At 56.9% G+C, this 17,381-nt stretch overlaps 5 protein-coding genes across 5 annotated transcripts; 3 read left to right on the forward strand and 2 right to left on the reverse strand.

The window, feature by feature from the left end:
• Positions 1–16: 16 nt before the first annotated feature.
• On the reverse strand, positions 17–9,187 carry UTP20 (Utp20p; the record flags this gene model as incomplete). The annotated part of the gene is made up of 11 exons (XM_076675549.1): positions 17–163; positions 235–377; positions 459–612; positions 679–1,902; positions 1,973–5,728; positions 5,800–6,128; positions 6,194–6,830; positions 6,896–7,431; positions 7,496–7,799; positions 7,869–8,619; positions 8,691–9,187. 11 exons carry the CDS (start codon positions 9,185–9,187, stop codon positions 17–19), a joined length of 8,478 nt encoding a protein of 2,825 aa, XP_076537633.1.
• A 380-nt stretch (positions 9,188–9,567) lies between these two features.
• JCM15063_003629 (acyl-CoA thioesterase) lies at positions 9,568–10,516 on the forward strand (the record flags this gene model as incomplete). Its single annotated transcript, XM_076675550.1, has 5 exons — positions 9,568–9,730; positions 9,812–9,830; positions 9,924–9,951; positions 10,035–10,157; positions 10,274–10,516. The coding sequence occupies 5 exons, from the start codon at positions 9,568–9,570 to the stop codon at positions 10,514–10,516; spliced, it is 576 nt and encodes a 191-aa protein (XP_076537634.1).
• A 414-nt stretch (positions 10,517–10,930) lies between these two features.
• Positions 10,931–12,571, reverse strand: BTS1 (farnesyltranstransferase; the record flags this gene model as incomplete). Its single annotated transcript, XM_076675551.1, has 8 exons — positions 10,931–11,292; positions 11,383–11,485; positions 11,554–11,632; positions 11,701–11,767; positions 11,829–12,059; positions 12,140–12,186; positions 12,251–12,405; positions 12,500–12,571. The coding sequence occupies 8 exons, from the start codon at positions 12,569–12,571 to the stop codon at positions 10,931–10,933; spliced, it is 1,116 nt and encodes a 371-aa protein (XP_076537635.1).
• A 202-nt stretch (positions 12,572–12,773) lies between these two features.
• ERV2 (flavin-linked sulfhydryl oxidase) lies at positions 12,774–13,756 on the forward strand (the record flags this gene model as incomplete). The annotated part of the gene is made up of 5 exons (XM_076675552.1): positions 12,774–13,027; positions 13,096–13,120; positions 13,184–13,294; positions 13,368–13,412; positions 13,487–13,756. 5 exons carry the CDS (start codon positions 12,774–12,776, stop codon positions 13,754–13,756), a joined length of 705 nt encoding a protein of 234 aa, XP_076537636.1.
• Positions 13,757–14,183: 427 nt separating this feature from the next.
• On the forward strand, positions 14,184–16,521 carry JCM15063_003632 (DEAD/DEAH box helicase; the record flags this gene model as incomplete). The annotated part of the gene is made up of 4 exons (XM_076675553.1): positions 14,184–14,223; positions 14,454–14,532; positions 14,605–15,633; positions 15,711–16,521. 4 exons carry the CDS (start codon positions 14,184–14,186, stop codon positions 16,519–16,521), a joined length of 1,959 nt encoding a protein of 652 aa, XP_076537637.1.
• Between the last annotated feature and the right edge of the window lie 860 nt (positions 16,522–17,381).

A 17,381-nucleotide genomic window follows, 5' to 3' on the forward strand; every position in this document is an offset into this window, starting at 1 on the left:
AAGACTCTATTTCCCCCTACTCTCCACCTCGGCGACGTTTCGAACCATCTCCAAATCGTTCCTTCTTGTCTGCGAACGCTGCCACCTTGCGCTTCTTCTGATTCTTCTTCTGTTCGGCTCGACGAGACTTGCGTTTCGCGTCCTCTTCAGGATCGTTGATAGCCTGCTCAGTTTCGAACAGCGTCAGAACATTACGGAATCACTATCTATGCCAATTCGAAGAAAGCAGCGCACCTGGAGCGCGATCGTGCGTTTGCGCTCGTTGCGTTTCTCGGCCGCACGTTTGCGAATCTCGTTGTGCACGGCAGCATACTCGGTCGTACCGATCTTGGTCTGCATGAGCTCCTGAACTTCACGTGCCAAGTTCTGCAGCTCAGCTGTATTGGTATAGCAAAAAAGAGGTGAGTTCAACTGTTTTCGCTGTGCAAGGTCGAGGCGGAGCGCGAAGATGGACGTACCCATTTGAGGATCTTGAGCATTCGGATCTTCGGTGATCCGGAAGATCGGGATTGCGAGTTGCATGGTGAACCTCTGCAAAGCCTCCTTGCCGAGATGCGAGATGCAAGCCGCAAAGAATCGCAGGATCGAAGCAGGGTGCAAAGACCATTGACCCTAGGTATAAGCAATAACGAAGGTCAGCTTCAACAGTGGTTGGTAAATTCCTGGAGAATGACATACGGCATTGAGGTCGTGCATACTCGGGCGAGCGGTGTGAGCTTGTCGCGTTTGATACGACAACCTCGTCAACAGCCATCGAAGCGGGTCCGACTTGCGCTTCTCGTCCGCTTCGGCACCACCTCCGACATCCTCGTCTTCTTGCTCGTCCTCGTTCGACACATGAGCGGCATCCGATCGAGCGGCAAAGCACTTGGCGGCAAAGAAGAGGTTCTTGACAATCTGCATCGCGAGCGCCTCGTCCAACAACGGACTCTTGAGCTGCAGGCAACTCTTCTGCGCGGCATCGAGCAAGTTCGCCGTTGCGAGCGGGTGGAGTTCGGCGAGATCGGTCGAGGCGACTTTGGCGGAACTCGCGGCGTACAGGTTGCCGAGCAATCGAGCGGACGAGATGCGGATCCAGATGTGAGGGTAGAGCATGTGACCCCGGACGGCCTTCCACAGCGACTGGTGATTGCGTTCGTCAGGCGAGACGAGATCGGGGAACGCTTTGTAGACGTGCGAGAGCGCTTGCAGAGCTTGGTAAGGCAATTGCCAGTCAATCTCGAGGTCGAGCGTGTCTTCTCCTTCTTGTTCCGCCTGTTCGAGCTTCTCCTCGCTGTCGGTCAGGATATCGAGAAGAACATCGACGACGGCAGGCGCTGCAGTCTTGCCCTCCTCGCCAAGAGCGTCGATTGCGACACCGAACAGTTGCACAGCCGTGCGGGCGAGTTGAGCTTGTCCCTTCTTGCCCGCCCAGCTGTGAAGCATGGACACGAGAATCGTTCGGGTTTCGGTGTCGATCCTGCCAAACAGGATTTTGACGAGCTCGGCCGCCATTTCGCGACATCGGGTTGACTCGTCGTTGGCGATCACCATAACGAGACCAACGAAGAAGAGGTCGGCCGACTCCTGCACGAGCTGAGTCGCGAACTTGCCGAGAATCGCCGAGAGGAGCTCGAGGACCGAGAGGCGTCCACTGTCGTACTGGTACGACAGATTCTTGACGAGGAACGTGAGCGAAGTCTTGAGTCGTCCACGACCTTGCGGGTAATCGAGCAGGAATTGAAGATAGATTGCTCGGCAGATCTCCCGGACATTTGTCGATTGGTTCGTGACGAGCATCTCGGCGACCTTGTCCATGAGGTCGTAGATTTCTGGAGCGACAAACTTGCGCGACATGATTGCGCGGAGCAGCTGGAAGAGCGTTGCCTGGCGGTCTGCCTCCTCGATGTCTGGAGCAATGAGCTGTAGTGCACGGCACATTCGATTGTAAGCGATCGAGCCAGTTGACCACAAATACGACGGAGAAACTCACCTCAAGGAGTGCAGTCAGCTGCTTCTCTTTGAGCACGACGGTCTTGCAGTCCCGAATGACGGTCGACAGGGTGCGGAGCGCAGATTGTGCGAGCTCAGACTCCGTGCTTCCACTGCGGTCGACCACGTTGAGCATCTGCTTGACGAGGACGGGCGCTGCCTTGTCTCGGCTCGAAAGTGGGCATCGGATGAGCGATGCGGTTGCGCGCATGCTTCTTGCCAACACAACCGGATCTTCCGAGTAGAGCGAATTGCCGACTAGACTGAGAAGGGGTTCGAGGCGCGAGATAATTTCGGGCGACTCGAGGTCAAACTGCGACTTGCGGAATGCCGCGTTGAACAGCTCGAGTCCGAATGATACGAAGCGGTAGGCGTTCTTCGAGTATGTGTCCTGTGGCTCGTTGCTCTCGCGCGCGAGCTGGACGTGGAAGTCCGGCGCAGCCTTTTTGCCCTTGCGGACCGTCTTGACGTTCTTGACAAAGTTGGCATTCTGCGTGATGAGCGAGTGACAGAGATCGAGCGTTGCGACGGGATCGAGCTTGGTGTTCGCAGTCAGTCCGAGCGAGAGCGCCTTGAACACTTCTTCGGCATCGCGCATAGACTTGGCCGAATCCGTTTGGTGCATGATTTCGCGCAGCGGCGCAAGCAAGGACGAGATACGGTTCGGCGTGATCACTTTGGCGAGGATCTGGAACGAGTCGAGCGACTTGAACGACCGCACTTCGCGGAATTTGGTTTTGGCGCGGAACTCTGGCGAGTGGCGGTCTTTGCTCGGAGCACCGAAGATGTCATCGTCGAGAACGGGGACCGTTTGGTGAAGGGCATCGTCAAAGTCAACGTTGTCGGGATTCTCAGCGAGTCGCACGAGCAGTGCATGCACTGTGAAGGCGAGTACGTGAAGCTGAGGCCCACGAGCGAGAGCCCGCCGAAGCTCTTTGACTGCACGCGAGAGGGTGTCCTTCTCGTTCGCGACGACTATGTTGGCAAGCGTCAAGCGGACGAGGTCGCGCACATGCTGATCTCGCGACCGAAGTAGCTGGGCGAGCGACATGAGGAGCGCGGATTCCTGGACTTCCTTTGTCTCGCCGGGAATGTGCTGGATGACGGCGTTGATACCCTCAGCGACAGGGACACGGATTTCGGTGTTGGAGTCGTCTCGCTGCTCGAGGTACGCGAGCAAGTTTGGCACGAGGCGGGCCGACGTCGTCGCGAGCTGGTGAGGTTCGCTCTCGAGATTGAAATGGAAGCCCTTGAGGACCGAGACGAGCGCACGGACACACGCCTTGAGAGTGGCACCGGCGGCCCTTGCGAGCTTGAGGTAGTGGTGCGTGAGTTTCGAGTAAGCCGACCACGCGAGATGCTTGGCGAGGCGACCAAGACATTGAACAGTCTCGTTGACGAGGTCGGGATCCTTCTTCTCATCGGAACCGACAATGAAGTGGTCGAGGAGAGGTAGGAAGAATTCGGAAATGACCTTGCTCGAAAGATGTTCCGCTTCGGCTTCGTCGGCGAGACGACGGAGCGCACGCGTACGACGGTGGTTCTGGATGTGAAGAATGTTGTTGAACCAGTTCGCCTCGATATCGCCCTCGACGAGCAACGGCTTCATTTGGTCGAGCTCCGCGACGCCCTGAACCTTTTGGACCGAATAGCCCAACACGCTCAGGACTTCGGCGCGGATAAGCTCAGCCTTCGAGCGGAGGCTATTGCGGAGACCAGGGAGGTAGATCCTTGAGAGCGTTGTCCGCAATCCTTCGTTATCGGTCGTGCCGGAAATCTCGACAAATCGACGCAAAGTGTAACTTGCGTTACTTCTGATCGCAAGCTCCTCCTCGTCCTGGATGAAGAAGAGCATGTTGTAGATGATGACGACCCATTCAGCGGGACGGAGGGTCATGTAGAGCTGCTCGTTCAACCGCGAGAATGCAGCAAGTCGGCGATCAAAGTCGGGCTCCTCCGAGCGCTTGGCAGAGTACGAGTTGAGATCCTCGACGACGACGGCAATGTCCTTGAACGAGCTCTCGATCGAGGCAATCGAGTTGAAAGCTGCAACGAGCTGCAATCTGGCGTTGCGTGCTCTTGCCGAAGAGAAGAGAGTCGAGATGACTTCGACGCAGCGATCGTAGAGCGGAGTGCCCGGTTGAGGTTGCGCGAGGGGGTACAGGGCAGTCAAAATCTTGAGCAAGTCGGTCTTGACCTTCTCGGGGACTGTCTTGTTCGTCTTGCGCAGCAGCGGAGTTACAAGAGTGATGAAATTGGTTGCTTGCGCTTGCGAATGCACGTAAGGAGCGAGAGCGCAGAGGATCGAAATTTGCCGTTGCGCGACTTCACCCTTGGCGTCGAGAGTGGAAGAGGTCACTGCGATGAGACCTCCAAGCTGCACAAGCAGGACGTCGACACTGGGCTGCACGATTTCGCGGCCAATTTCACTGGTCTTCCCGCCGTCCTCCGCTGCAAATTCGACAATGTGTGACACAATGTCAAAGACGCGGAGGATAACAGCCGGTTTGACGTTGCGGACGGTCAGAACGCCATACAGCGAGGGGAGCAGAGTCGGATCGAAATCGACTAGGTTGCGAAGCAGATCACGGCGGACCGCCCAGGTGACGAAGAGTTCTAGTAGTGCCGAAGGAGCCTGTGCATTCTCGGCCGCGAGCGTCGGAAGCCGGGGCGAGATGAATGAAGGGAACGCAGCGGCGAGGTAGGGTCGGAAGTCAAAGTCGACTTCGAGACGGAAGAAAACGGCGAGACGCTTGAGTGCCGTCTGTCGGATGTGGCGCAGAGGTGCAAGTCTGGTCTCTTCGCCTTCCGACTCTTCGTCCTCCTTTTCTTCATCGTCGTCCACTTCAGCCTCGTCTGCGACCACAGCCTCCGGTTTCACGTCGCCTTCAAGACCTTTCTGGGCGAAGTGGAGCAAGTTGAGCGTGGCACCAAGCAAGTCCGGCCAACGCCCGACCAGGTCCTTCCCGAGATGCTTGAGAATGTCTGCCAGGAGACCGAGGAAACCGAGTTGGCGCTTTCCGGGAACAGAAGGTGCGACTGGTGCGAAGCGGAACGGTTCTCCAGGCGGCGTAACAATGAGCTTCCGCAGTGGGCCGAGTGTAAGGTCGACAAGCGTGCCCAGCTCTTCGGCCGAGCAAGTCCTGAGGGCTCCGAGGATAGCAGCACGACGTCCTGCCCGCCCTTGACCGGAACTCGCGCTTGCTCGACCGAGTCGCGAAGTCATGATACCGTACGTGATGCGAATGATGAGGGGGACGACTTCGGCGCGGTGCGAGGATTCGAGTCCACCGTCGGCGGTCGTCGAAACGAATTGCAAGAGCTCATCACGGAGTTTCGTCTGGTCGAGAAGGTTCTTGAGACGATCCGAGTTAGCAGTGACAGCGGGAATCTTCCAGCGAAGGATGCACTCGAGCGCAAGCTTCTGGATCTCGATGTCGGGGAAAGCAAGGAACGTGCGGAAAAGGGAATCGAGATCCGACGCGCGATACAGCGCCTTCGGATTGTGCAGCTTGGCGAATAGACCGAGCCAGGCCACCAGTCGACTCTTGCGCTCCTTTGCAGACTCATCCGCGTTGAAGTATTGTGGAGCGTCGTCGGCCTTGTCTGGAATGACGTCGTCACGTTGGAATGATCCGAGGAACACCTCGACGTAGTCTCGGCTGTGCCGCTGCGCGATCTCGGGGATCGCACAGAACAACGACAGCAAGTTCGCTTCGTAGCTTGCAACGACGAGCCGCTCGGGTGCGATTTGAGCCTGCGGAGCATCGAGAGATAAAGGTTCATTCAGCAACAAGCGTAGACTGAAATTGGGGAAAGCGACCTTACAGTGACGAGTGCCTCTTCCCTCGCGTCGACTGCCTCGATTCCGCCGTCAAACATCCTTTCCTCCTTCGCAACCAAGTTGCACAGATCCTCGAAATGGAATTCGCGCAGTTGCTGCTCTTCAAAGACGAGCGGGATCTCCGTTGAGGATGACCCCGCCGACTCGGCCCACTCTGGCTTGCGCGCCACAAAGAGGTCGGCACCTCGGGTTGACGCAGCGAGCAGCTGACGGTGCGTCACATTCCAGACGGCGTCCGGGAACCGCCCAGAGAGCAGCGCAAGAGCACCGGTAGCTTCGGGCCAGAGGGGCTTGAAGTTGACCTTGAGCATCGCTGATGATTTCATGCGAATTGTCAGAAAAGTATCCCACACATTGGTGGCAAGCAGTCAAACATACCTGTGAGGTATCGCACGACGATATCGAGCGCGGATTTCTCGTCTTCTCCATCCTTTCCCAATTGACCGTTCGCAACCAGACCTAGTTTGCGCAACTTCATACTTTTCTCGCGTGCTCCCTGCACACTGAGCGGCATTTGCTCCGCTTCGATGCACTTTGCGACCAGGTCCGCGGCGACTGGCGTCTCATCTGCGGGGAAGAGAGTAGCGGCTATCTCGAGCGAAGAGAGTCGTAGCCCGGCATCTTCCGAGAGAAGATTAGGGAGAATCGAGTCGTAGATCGCCACTTTTGACACCTCTGAGCGATCTGATGCGAGACGGGCGAGGTTGAGGACTGCAATTCCGTGCATGACTTGTCGGTGCCACGAGAAATTGAGGATCATAGGCTGAACTTGATCGGCGAGAGATTGGTTCACGGCAGCGTCCGGTGCAGTGGTCTCGGCAATCGCTGCGTACGAGGACAGCGCCGTGCCGAGAACGACAGCGGGCGAAGAGGCCGAAGACAGGTAGGCCGTTCGAGCGGAAGTTGCCGGAATTGAAGCGACTGTGCTCGCGAGGGACGCGATCAGAGGCGAAAGTGATCGATGTGCAGAAGTGACGAAAGGCGCGATCGACAACACATCCAGAAGCTCGAATGTCTGGGCGAGCTCGGGAGTCCCTTGTCAGCTGGGCCCAGCTCGGGCTCAAGTAGAACATGACTCACTTGTTCTTCTTCAACCTCTTGCTCCTCCGTGAACTGTGCCATCCATCGCACGATGACCCGTTCCGACACCTGCGCAACATGCTGCTCCCAGACTCCTGAAGCCTGTCCGCCTTTCTGCACGAGTCTTCGTAGCCGATCGCTCTGGGTCAACTTGCCCAGCAGAGCCAGACTGTTCTTCCTCTTGTCGACCTGTCCGAACTCTTCTGTTGGCCTCTTGACATTCTCGATTGCCAGGGACCGTCCAGTCGATTCGAGTACAAGGTTGGCGAGGGAAGTGTCGAAAAGGTTCCACTCGCACTGGTCGAGCGCGCTCGTGAGGGTGCAACCGGCAGCGAAGATAGCCTCGCTTGCTTCGGCAGAGAAGAAATTCTCGAGCATTGCCCGTACCGAAGATGACAATACGTCTGACAGCACGGCAAGTGGCAGGAGAGACCGGAGGAACGTGAGGAGGTGGTGGAGGAATGCTGCTGAAGGAGCCGAGCGCAAGAGTGTCGTCAGAGCAGGGAGAAGCGCGAACATTTTGGGTTTCGCAGTTGCTGTAAGTAAAAAGGTTAGTCGACTGAAACAGCGACGAGCCGAAAAATCGTGAAGACAACTTACGAGGTGTTCTCGACCCATTCCTCACGCCAATCAAGCAGGAGACGACTTTGAGAACCACGACGAGTCGGTCCCATTCTTTCTCGTCTTTCACGCTTTGCGCCTTGAGCTCTTCGGTGATCACCTTGAGTAGAACATCGGCGATGGGCTCGAGAGGTTCAGTCTTGTGGACGTGCGAAGTGATGGAAATCACGGTGTGTGCCGGAATCTCGCAGGGAAGCGAGGTGGGCGATGGTAGTGCTAGAACGGAAGAGAGCAGCGCGCGCAGAATCGAGGGTGACCGAGAATGCAGCAGGTTGTTCGCGGCCTGGAAAGAAGTACATCCGTCAGTGCGGCCAAGGAGGAAATCGGTCCGGTTCGGTTCTACGAAACTCACGGCGCAACTTTCGAAAACGACCCAAGTGATGCCCTCGGCGAAGATGTTCGAGTTACCCTCCTCCTGCCCACGCCCTTTGCCCTTGCCCTTCCCTCGACCTTTCGCACCTCGCCCTCTGGGTCGCTCGCCTCCGTCGAAACCTTCGACTGCTGCAACATCCTGGATGATATACTCGAACAACATGGCCAGTTCGGATGGCGATTCGGGCATCGAAGTTGGTTTCGCCTTGCGCACGAGGTAGGAGAACGAGTTTCCGAGCAGCCGGCGAGTTTGGGGAGTCGTACGGAAGTTGCGAGGTAGGGACCGGTGGAGCACAATGCGAGGCTGCTCGATGATGAGCTGGGCGGAGGTCGAGGCGATGGGCTGCTCGGTTTCCTCTTCTTCTTCCTCGTCGGAGGCCTCGGCATCTTTCGCAGGCTCCTCGGCATCCATTGCGTCCTGTCCCACAGCATCTTCTGTCTCGTCTGCTTCTTCCTCCCGAGCGGGAGCACCTAGACCACGTCTCACCACTTCCCAGATTTCCTTCAATCCTCCCAGTCGTGCTTCCTCGTCTTCCTGACTCTCGCCCGCGAGAACGTCCCGGCCCAAGTCCCGGAAGAGAGCACCGAGCACATCGTAGACTCGTTGGAGGATGTGAGGGTTTGCAGAGTGAAGGGGAGAAGGAGCAGTCAGGCGGATGAGGGTTGTCAGGAGGACGGGCAAGTGAGGCAGGAGCAGATGCGCAAGATCCGTGACGAGCGGTGGCAAGAGGCTGTCGCGCAAGAAACAAATCTGTCAGGGGAACTACGGGGAATTCGCTACGAGAGAAGTTTTCTCGCTCACTCGAGAATGGTCTCTCCACAGAGTTCGACATCGTGAGCAGGTCCAGCGAGCACTTCGCAGATCGACTCGACGATTTCCTTCCTGAAGTGCACGACGAGCGGCAAACTGCGTGCCGATTTCTCAATCTTGCGGTTGAAGCGGTTGAACGGGATACTCAGGTTGATGAGCAAGCTCTGCTGTAGTGCGTGGCCGAACAGACTGTGCATCTCGTCTTCTTTGCCTTCCTCCTCGCCTTCCAACATCTCGCGACGGCTCCTCACGGCATCGAGGTCGACCTTCATCTTGCCTATTCTTGCTGCCGGTGAGATCCACTTGAACTGCCGACCTTTGATGACTGGGTTCGACATGCGTTTCGCGATCTGTTCCTTGACTGAAAGCGTCGAAGTCGATCGCAACTTTTTCGGATCTTTCGCCGCTTTCGATCCGGCTGGAGCGGCGTGCCGCAGCGAGCGCAGAGTCGACGAGCCATTCGGCTTTGTCTTGCGCGAGTTGGCCATGGTTGGCGGCTGTGCTAGTGGCCAGAGAGAGTGGTGCCGGACAGCTGATGTGGGTCAACCGAGGTTCTTTGGTAGAAGATCGGATTTGCGACTGCTGGATCAAATGCTCGGAGCTGCCTGCAGAGCTCGTAGGTGTTGAGCAGGGCTTGAGTGGTTAGAGGCGGCTTCGGCTGCAAGTCTCCTTCGACTTTTTTCCTTTGATCAAAGTGCAAGTGAGACACTTTTTGTCCGCGGCGGTGGTGTTATCTCCGCTCCGACTGCCGGCTGTGGGACCGGCGACGCAACCCGTTCGCTTGTGATCCCCTCTCTCTCTCCTCGCCTCCTTGATGCTGCGTTCGCTTAGGTCAATCGGTCCAACATTCCGATCAAGTGCGGTCCCCATGTCGTCAACACGCCAAGTTTCCTCGACCTCGCTCGCCCCGCCTGGAACTTTCAACCCGTCGGCGTTTCCAGCTCAGCGTGAAGCAGCTCTCAAATTCGCTCGAGCGAATGGATACTGGGAGGACTGCCTCGTCGAGGCTCCGGTAGCTTGGGGCGAACAAGGTGAGCCCATTTCGCCCATCCGAACATCGAACTTTGGTGGGGCATGCGTGCTGATCCCAGAAAGGGATTGCTCAATGACAGATCCGAACAACCACGTCAAGTGAGTACTTTCAGTTTCTGTTGATAGTACTGACCCTTGATCGGGGAACAAGGAAATTGACATTACTCCACATGCCACACTTGTTGTAATCAGCAACGCTGTCTACCTGCGCTGGCTCGAAGTGAGCTAGTCTCTCGAAGAGAATATCTCGACTGACGACAGCTTGGATAACTGATGTGAGAAATTGGGCCATTTTCGTTACAGTCGGGTCGTCTGAATGCAGTTCGAACTTTGAGCAACGCGTTGCCCGAGGCGCAAGCGAAAGACCTACGAGGTTCCGGCAAGGGCAAAGGTGTCATCCTCGCCAGACTATCCTACGACTACCTCGTGAGTACAATGTGCCGGATCTCTTCCACAAACCGAAAAGACATCATTGGGCTTGGACTGAGATAGCCGATACTTCATATTGTCCTCTTCGGCTGCGACAAAATCCCCATTCCCAGAGAACAACTCATCACCCCGACACGATCATGGTGCTGCACAGAGTGTCGACCGTCTCGGCTCGCAAGATGGTGATGGACCACGCGATTTACAGTTACGATCAAGCTCGACTTGTTGGCAAAGGAGAAGCGATCCTCGTCGCGTATGATTACGATACTCTCAAGAGTACGGAATGGCCCGAAGCGATCTCGAAACTCGTGATCGATCGAGGTGCGAAACGGGAGGAACCGAAAGCGAAACTCTGATTCATCCAATTTTTAGTAAATCTCGGTACTTTGTATTCATTTGTTGAAAAAATTGGTAGTGAAAGTGTAGAAAAGATAGGCTCCACCAGAGGAGCTTTGAGAGGGGGTAGTAAATGAGTATGGACGGGTAGAGCGTACGGAGCCTGGAGAGAACTAGTGAAAGGGCACAGCATGAAACAAAGAGGAGAGAGGAGATGAAACCGCTTGGGCTCGAGCGTAACGAAAAGAGCTGAAGTGAGCAAGTGGTTGAGACACAGTTTTTATACACATGGAGAAGAGGGTGTGGCCGAAACTCGATTACTGTACAACGTCGGGTTTCGCTAATGCGCTTTTTCATCACGGCAGAGAAAGGGAGGGGGTGATTTCGCTGGGATGAAGGGATCGCCGAAACACACAAGCGATGGAGCTTGACCCTCACAGCGGGAGGGCCGGGTGACCGTTCCCGTTCATGTGCCCGTTGACTTTGGAAGTTCCGTTGAGTTTGAGCGTGCCATTCGGTTTCCTTCCGACGAGTTCCTCCTCACTTTGGGTTCTCAGTCTGCCCAATGCCTCTTCGAGTCCTTTCTCTGCCTCTGGCGATGGTTCCTCAACTTCGAGCTTCTTCAAGATCGCTTCGACTCCCGGGTTCCCTCCGAGCCTCTGCACCTCGGCGAACGCCTGCGCGGTGAGTTTCCTCAGGACCTGACGCGTGTACGCAAACGAGTTGGTCTTGCGGTTCATGTACGACACTGCATATGTTTTTGGTCCAGGCGAAGAAGGGCGTTCTCGGAGGATATCTAGCCGATCGAGCGGAAACAAACATCAGTCTTAAGGCAGAGACTGACACGGTGCCAATGCCCTGCCGATATAGGATCACAATTACGTACTGAGAATTTGTCGGTTCGACTGATCTGCTCGGATCGCATGCACTATCGGGAACGAGAATTTGCCTTCTGAGAAGTCTTCACAGAATCCCTTGTTGTTCGCGTACTGACGAGACACAAAACCGATATGTTAGCTCGAGTTGACAATCAGAGGAGTGACTTGCGCATCCTCACCTCGACCGATTGCAGATTGACGTAGTCGTCCCGGATCTGGAAGATGATGCCAATCAGATTCGCCAGCGGAACATAGTCCCTGAAGAAGCCGAGAAAGGAGAGTTTCAGCATGTCACTGCGAGTGCAGTTCGAGTCGCTCTGACCGACCTTGGAGGATCTTGTGGAGAAGCTGCCATCATGAGCTTGATCGCTATCCGGAACAATCCACCCGTTTCTGCAGCGAGAAATGCACTTTGAGCTCGCGCTTTGCAAGCTGTGAGCTGGGCGAAACTCACTGTTGTTGACCATTTCGATGTATTCCTGTTCTGTCGGCACAACCAGGTTTTCGCGGTAAAACAGGTCCATGCCCTGTCCGCGATGAAGGTTGAGCAGTTCCTCTGTCACGGTTTCCTCTATCCTGATCCCTTCACGTGACGGTCGAATCCGTTGCACTTCTTGAAGCGCGAGGAAGTAAACGTAGTTGGCCGAGTTGATCGTTTGCGGAATTCCATAGATCTTGTGCGCGACTGTGTATCATTTTCGCTGCAGGTCAATCTTCCGAGACAAGGGAACTGCGAGGGCAAGCGCGAAAGGCAAAGAAGCGCACCGGGCATTCCGCGACGCAAGTGCGAATCGTCCTCAACGTCGTCCATCCTATGAAAGGTTGAAGAGCACGGATGAGCTACAGATTGCCTAGCAATGGGCGAACAGGACGGACAAAAGCGAGGCCGTGTGGAGCATGCCGACGACCTTCTTGACGATCTCGAGGTCGTTGTCCTGACATTGCATCCACTCGTTGAAGCTGCCGATCAGGGCCGAGCGGACTTCCTTGCCCGGAATCGACGCCAAGTACGTGTACGGCTCGACGAGAATCTGCATGCCGATGCCACGGGCGCAGCGAGTAAGCGGACGATCGATTCGGTCGATAATCGGAGTCGCGGCGGGGGAAACACGACGAGAAACGTACCTGCTCCTGCGGAGGCGCCCACGGTGGGGTGCCCGAGATCTTGTCGAGGAAGTTGTCGTAGAAGTCGGTCATTTCTCGGGGGTCGAGCGCAGTGGTAGCGAGCGAAAGAGACTCGCAAACGGGCGCGGGTCGTTGCCGATCGTGGATGCAGATCAATGCATACATGCACTGTCCCCTGTCCCTCGTCAGCACACCTCGGCTCGTTCGGACTTGTCTCGGATCTCGCTCTCGTGGTCAACCGTAGTCTCGCGCCTCTGCGCTTGTCAACGGCAACATGGTCCGGCCTCCGCCGCTCGTGTACCTAACCTTGCTCGCGAGCGCGATCCTCCTCGTACCAACCTACCTCGTCTTGCGCCCATCCTTCGACACTCCCGACGTGCACAACGCTTTGTGGGCTCCAGGCTCGATCTCGAGGGGAGGACCTGTCGGCGCCAACGCGATCCTCCGACAGGATGCGCTGAACCCGATTGACGACGAGGTTCGCTTCGGTGCGACCATCATGCCCAAACTAGGTAACGCAACCGCAAAGTGAGTGACAAGACTGTCGTCCTCATGACCCTTTCTGAACTCGACTGAGCCGGACGCTGTGCCAACAGAGCCGAGTTGGGCCGGGCATCTTGGGTCAGTCTCTCGCTCTGCATTTGTTCCATTGGACTGTTGTCTGAACGAGTCTCGCTGTTCCAGAAACTCTTGCACACGATGGCGGCGCGCTTTCCTGAAAGACCGACCAACTCTGAGCGAGAAGCGTTCAAATCCTTCCTCTACCTGTTTTCGAGGCTGTATCCGTGCGGCGAGGTAAGCTTGATCCGAGGTGTCTTGATCCTTAGACATGATTTGCATGAGCTGACAAGGCTCATGCACTGCGCAGTGCGCTGCCGAGTTCCAAGCTCTACTCAAGAAACATCCACCTCAGGTGAGCTAGAACCCTCTGTGTACCTCAAGCCTGCTGCTCGTTTGGGCGCTGATCTGGGAACGGGTGTTCGATAGACGTCGTCTCGATCGGCAGCCTCGTTCCATCTATGTCATCTGCACAACCTCGTCAACCTTCGACTAGGCAAACCTGAATTCGACTGCTCGAAAGACCTCGAAGGAATCTACGACTGCGGGTGTGGGTCGGACGAGGAGGAAGGCACGGGTCAGTCAAGACCGTCGGTCAAGCCAGAATCGCTCGAGCAGAAGCGCAAAGACCCCAGAGAGCAGAGCGAGGACGGAACGCGACGAGACCCTCGCACTGGACTCGAGCTAATCGGTGGCTGATCCGCGAGCGATCGACAGCTGTGATACCCTGTAGCAGACGCATAGTCGTTTCGAGATACCCGTGACCTGTTGTAACTTTGCATCGTCGTTCTCTCGGTTATCGCGTGCACGTGCAAATTCTGATCATTCGCGATCGCGTCGCGAAGCTCGTCTCGTGACGCTGCTCTCTCGCGCGCAAGCTCAAAGTGTTGGAGCGCGCGGTGGCTTGGTGATATCTGATTCTGTTTGGGAGAAGCGCGCATGCGGTGGCGAGCCTCGCAGCGAATCCGGTGCAAGCTTGTTGGCGAGAAGGAAAAAAAGGCCCCGAGTTTCTCAGGACTCCCTTCTCTCCTCACCCCTTCCACCGTATCAGCTGCTTCTCGTTTGACCGGAAGCAAGCATCTCCCAGGAACCCATCAAGATCCCCTCCCTACACACCCAACAGCCAATGTCTGCTAATGGATCGACTGGACTAGAGAGCAAACTCGGTACGCTCCCTTGTCCTTGCCGTCTCTCATCACGTCGAGCCCGCTCCCTTGACCCCCTGGAGACCCCGCATGTGCGATATCGAACCTCTGCTGACCTTGTTCGTCTTGCCTTGCACCCCGTCTGCGTCACCGCCACTCCCTTGTTCGATGTCATTCCCCGTTCCCCTGCATTCTCTGCCTCGCCTTGGCCTCCTCTCGCCTCCGCCACTGTGATGTTTTCCTTGTTCTAGGCTCTCTCTCTGTCAACGGTGGTGCGCCCACCCGCTCTGCCTATGTCCCCCCTCACATGAGGAAGGCCGGAGCTGCCGTGTGAGTTTACACTTTGCACCTGGAACACTGCCCCAAGAATCCAGACTGATGCCCATTTTGGATGGTATGTAGCCCCGAGGCGCCTCCTGTCGGCACCTACAACGCCCAGGCTCCCTCGTTCACTCCCCGTCCCGCCGAGAACTGGAGCTCGTCCGGTCCTGCCGCCGACGCGCCGCGCTCGAACGGCTTCGGTGCCCCGCGTGCCGGAGGATGGTCGACTGGTGGAGGAAACAGCTACGGTGGAGGACAGGGCAGCTTCTCGGGAGGACGCGACGGTTACGGCTCGTGGCAGAACGGCAAGCACCAGCCCGGACCCTCGAACCCTCGCATCGAGCGCGACCTGTTCGGTGAAGCCGGAGACGGCAACTCGCAAGGTACCGGTATCAACTTTGATGCCTACGCCGACATCCCCGTCGAGGCGACCGGAACCGACGTCCCCGAGCCCATCACCGAGTTCCTCCCTCCTATCGACCCTCACTTGCTCGAGAACATTGCCCTCGCCCGCTACAAGACCCCGACCCCTGTCCAGAAGTACTCGGTCCCCATCGTCAACCTCGGCCGTGACTTGATGGCTTGTGCCCAGACCGGTTCCGGAAAGACTGGAGGTTTCCTCTTCCCCATCCTCTCGGCCCTCTTCACCCAGGGTCCCCGCCCGAGCCCCGCCGCTCAGGCTCCCCGTGGATACGGTCGCAACCGCATCTCGTACCCGACCGCGCTCGTCCTCGCGCCGACCCGTGAGCTCGTCTCGCAGATCCACGACGAGGCTCGCAAATTTGCGTACCGTTCGTGGGTTCGCCCCGCGGTCGTGTACGGAGGTGCCGACATTGGATCGCAGCTCCGCGCGATGGACCAGGGTTGCGACTTGCTCTCGGCCACTCCCGGACGTCTCGTCGACATGATGGAACGCGGCAAGATCTCGCTCGCCAACGTTCGTTACCTCGTCCTCGACGAGGCCGATCGCATGCTCGACATGGGTTTCGAACCCCAAATTCGCCGCATTGTCCAACAGGCCGACATGCCCGACGTTATGGACCGTCAAACCCTCATGTTCTCGGCTACTTTCCCCCGCGAGATCCAGATGCTCGCTCGCGACTTCCTCAAGTGAGTTGTCACCCCTCCTGTGGCAAGAGTCCGAGAAAAACGAACTATCGTACTGACAAAAAGATCCGTGCTCACAGGGACTACATCTTCCTTTCGGTTGGTCGTGTCGGTTCCACCTCGGAGAACATCACCCAGAAGATCGAGTACGTCGAGGACGAGGACAAGCGCTCGGTTCTCCTCGACATCCTCTTCGCCCTTCCCCCTGGCGGTCTTACCCTCGTCTTCGTCGAGACCAAGCGCATGGCCGATCTCCTCGAGGGCTTCCTCGCGCAAAACAACTTCCAAGCGACTTCGATTCACGGTGACCGCACTCAACGCGAGCGTGAGTACGCGCTCGAGACCTTCCGTTCGGGACGCACTCCGGTCATGGTCGCTACCGCCGTCGCCGCTCGAGGTCTCGATATCCCGAACGTCACCCACGTCGTCAACTACGACTTGCCTTCGGACATTGACGACTACGTGCACCGCATCGGTCGTACTGGACGTGCCGGTAACACCGGTGCCGCCACTGCCTTCCTCAACCGCGGCAACAAGAACATTGTTCGCGACTTGATCGAGCTCCTCCGTGAGGCCAAGCAAGACGTACCGCAGTGGCTCGAGGCAGTTGCCCGCGAGTCGACCGGTTTCGGTGGACGCGGTGGAGGACGTGGTGGACGTGGCCGCACTGGCGCGTCGCGCGATGTTCGTTCCTCGGGAGGATTCGGTGGATCCCGCGGAACCGGCTCGTCGGTCGGTGGATGGGGCAGCGGTGCCTCCGCTGGCGGATTCGGTGGAGGAGCTTCCTACGGTGGACCTCCTCGCGCTGGTGGAGGATCCTACGGTGGATACGGTGGTGCCCCCGCTGGCGGAGCCGCCTACGGTGGAGGAGGATCTTCGGCTTGGTACTAGACGCCTGTGGCTCAGTATCCGACCGCTTGTACCCGCTCTCGCTTGATCTCCCTACCCTGTCAGAACCCCTCGCCAAAAAACCCACAAAAAACCCAAAAAAGAGCCCACACCTCTTCTCGTTTTTCCTTCTGTTTGTGCCTGTGGCATCCTCTTGATACTATCAACAGAACCATTCGCCCTCAAAAACTACCCAACTCCCTTCGCATCCTCCCGACGCCCCCAACCTTCGCATCAACACTAGAACTCTTCAGCTGGACGAAATCTCTTCTCGGGAGACCTTGACTGGTCTCTTCCGATCCTCCTCTGCGCCAACCCTAGACCCAAGTTACCCGCAACCTTCGTCCCGCTTCAAGTGATGCGCCAATATTCCTCTAGAAAATGGCTTTTTTTCCCGTCTCGACGCTCTCAGCTTTTAATCGCCGCCAGGACCCCTTTCCCTACCAAAATAGACTTGATACCCCATTTTCGACGATTACCACCTCGCGACAGCCACCCGACTTCCAACAAAATAGGGTATCTCTCCCACTATTCACTTCCCCCTACTCTCTCCTCCGATCTCGCGGCCTTTTACCTCCCCTACCTGCAAACTCCAGAGCGTTTTCAGACCATTGCAAACTTTTTGCTCGAACTCCAGCAAGCCAGTTTCTCGTTCACCCTCCCCCTCCTCTTCTCTCCTTCCCCAACCTCCTTCGCCCCTCCTCGTTTGGCTGCGCCTAGTTTTTGTGTGTTTTGTTGTTTATAGTAGACTAGAATGCCTTGTAACGGTGTCCTCCTCGTTCGTGATCTACCTCATTTCAGGGATACCTTTCTTTCTTCTGTACGAGAGGGAGTAAGACTAGCACAGAACGCGTCAACCAAAA

This window comes from Sporobolomyces koalae, assembly GCF_050403365.1.
Source record: "Sporobolomyces koalae JCM15063 DNA, S_koalae_JCM15063T_v1_ctg1, whole genome shotgun sequence".
Taxonomy (NCBI): domain Eukaryota; kingdom Fungi; phylum Basidiomycota; class Microbotryomycetes; order Sporidiobolales; family Sporidiobolaceae; genus Sporobolomyces; species Sporobolomyces koalae.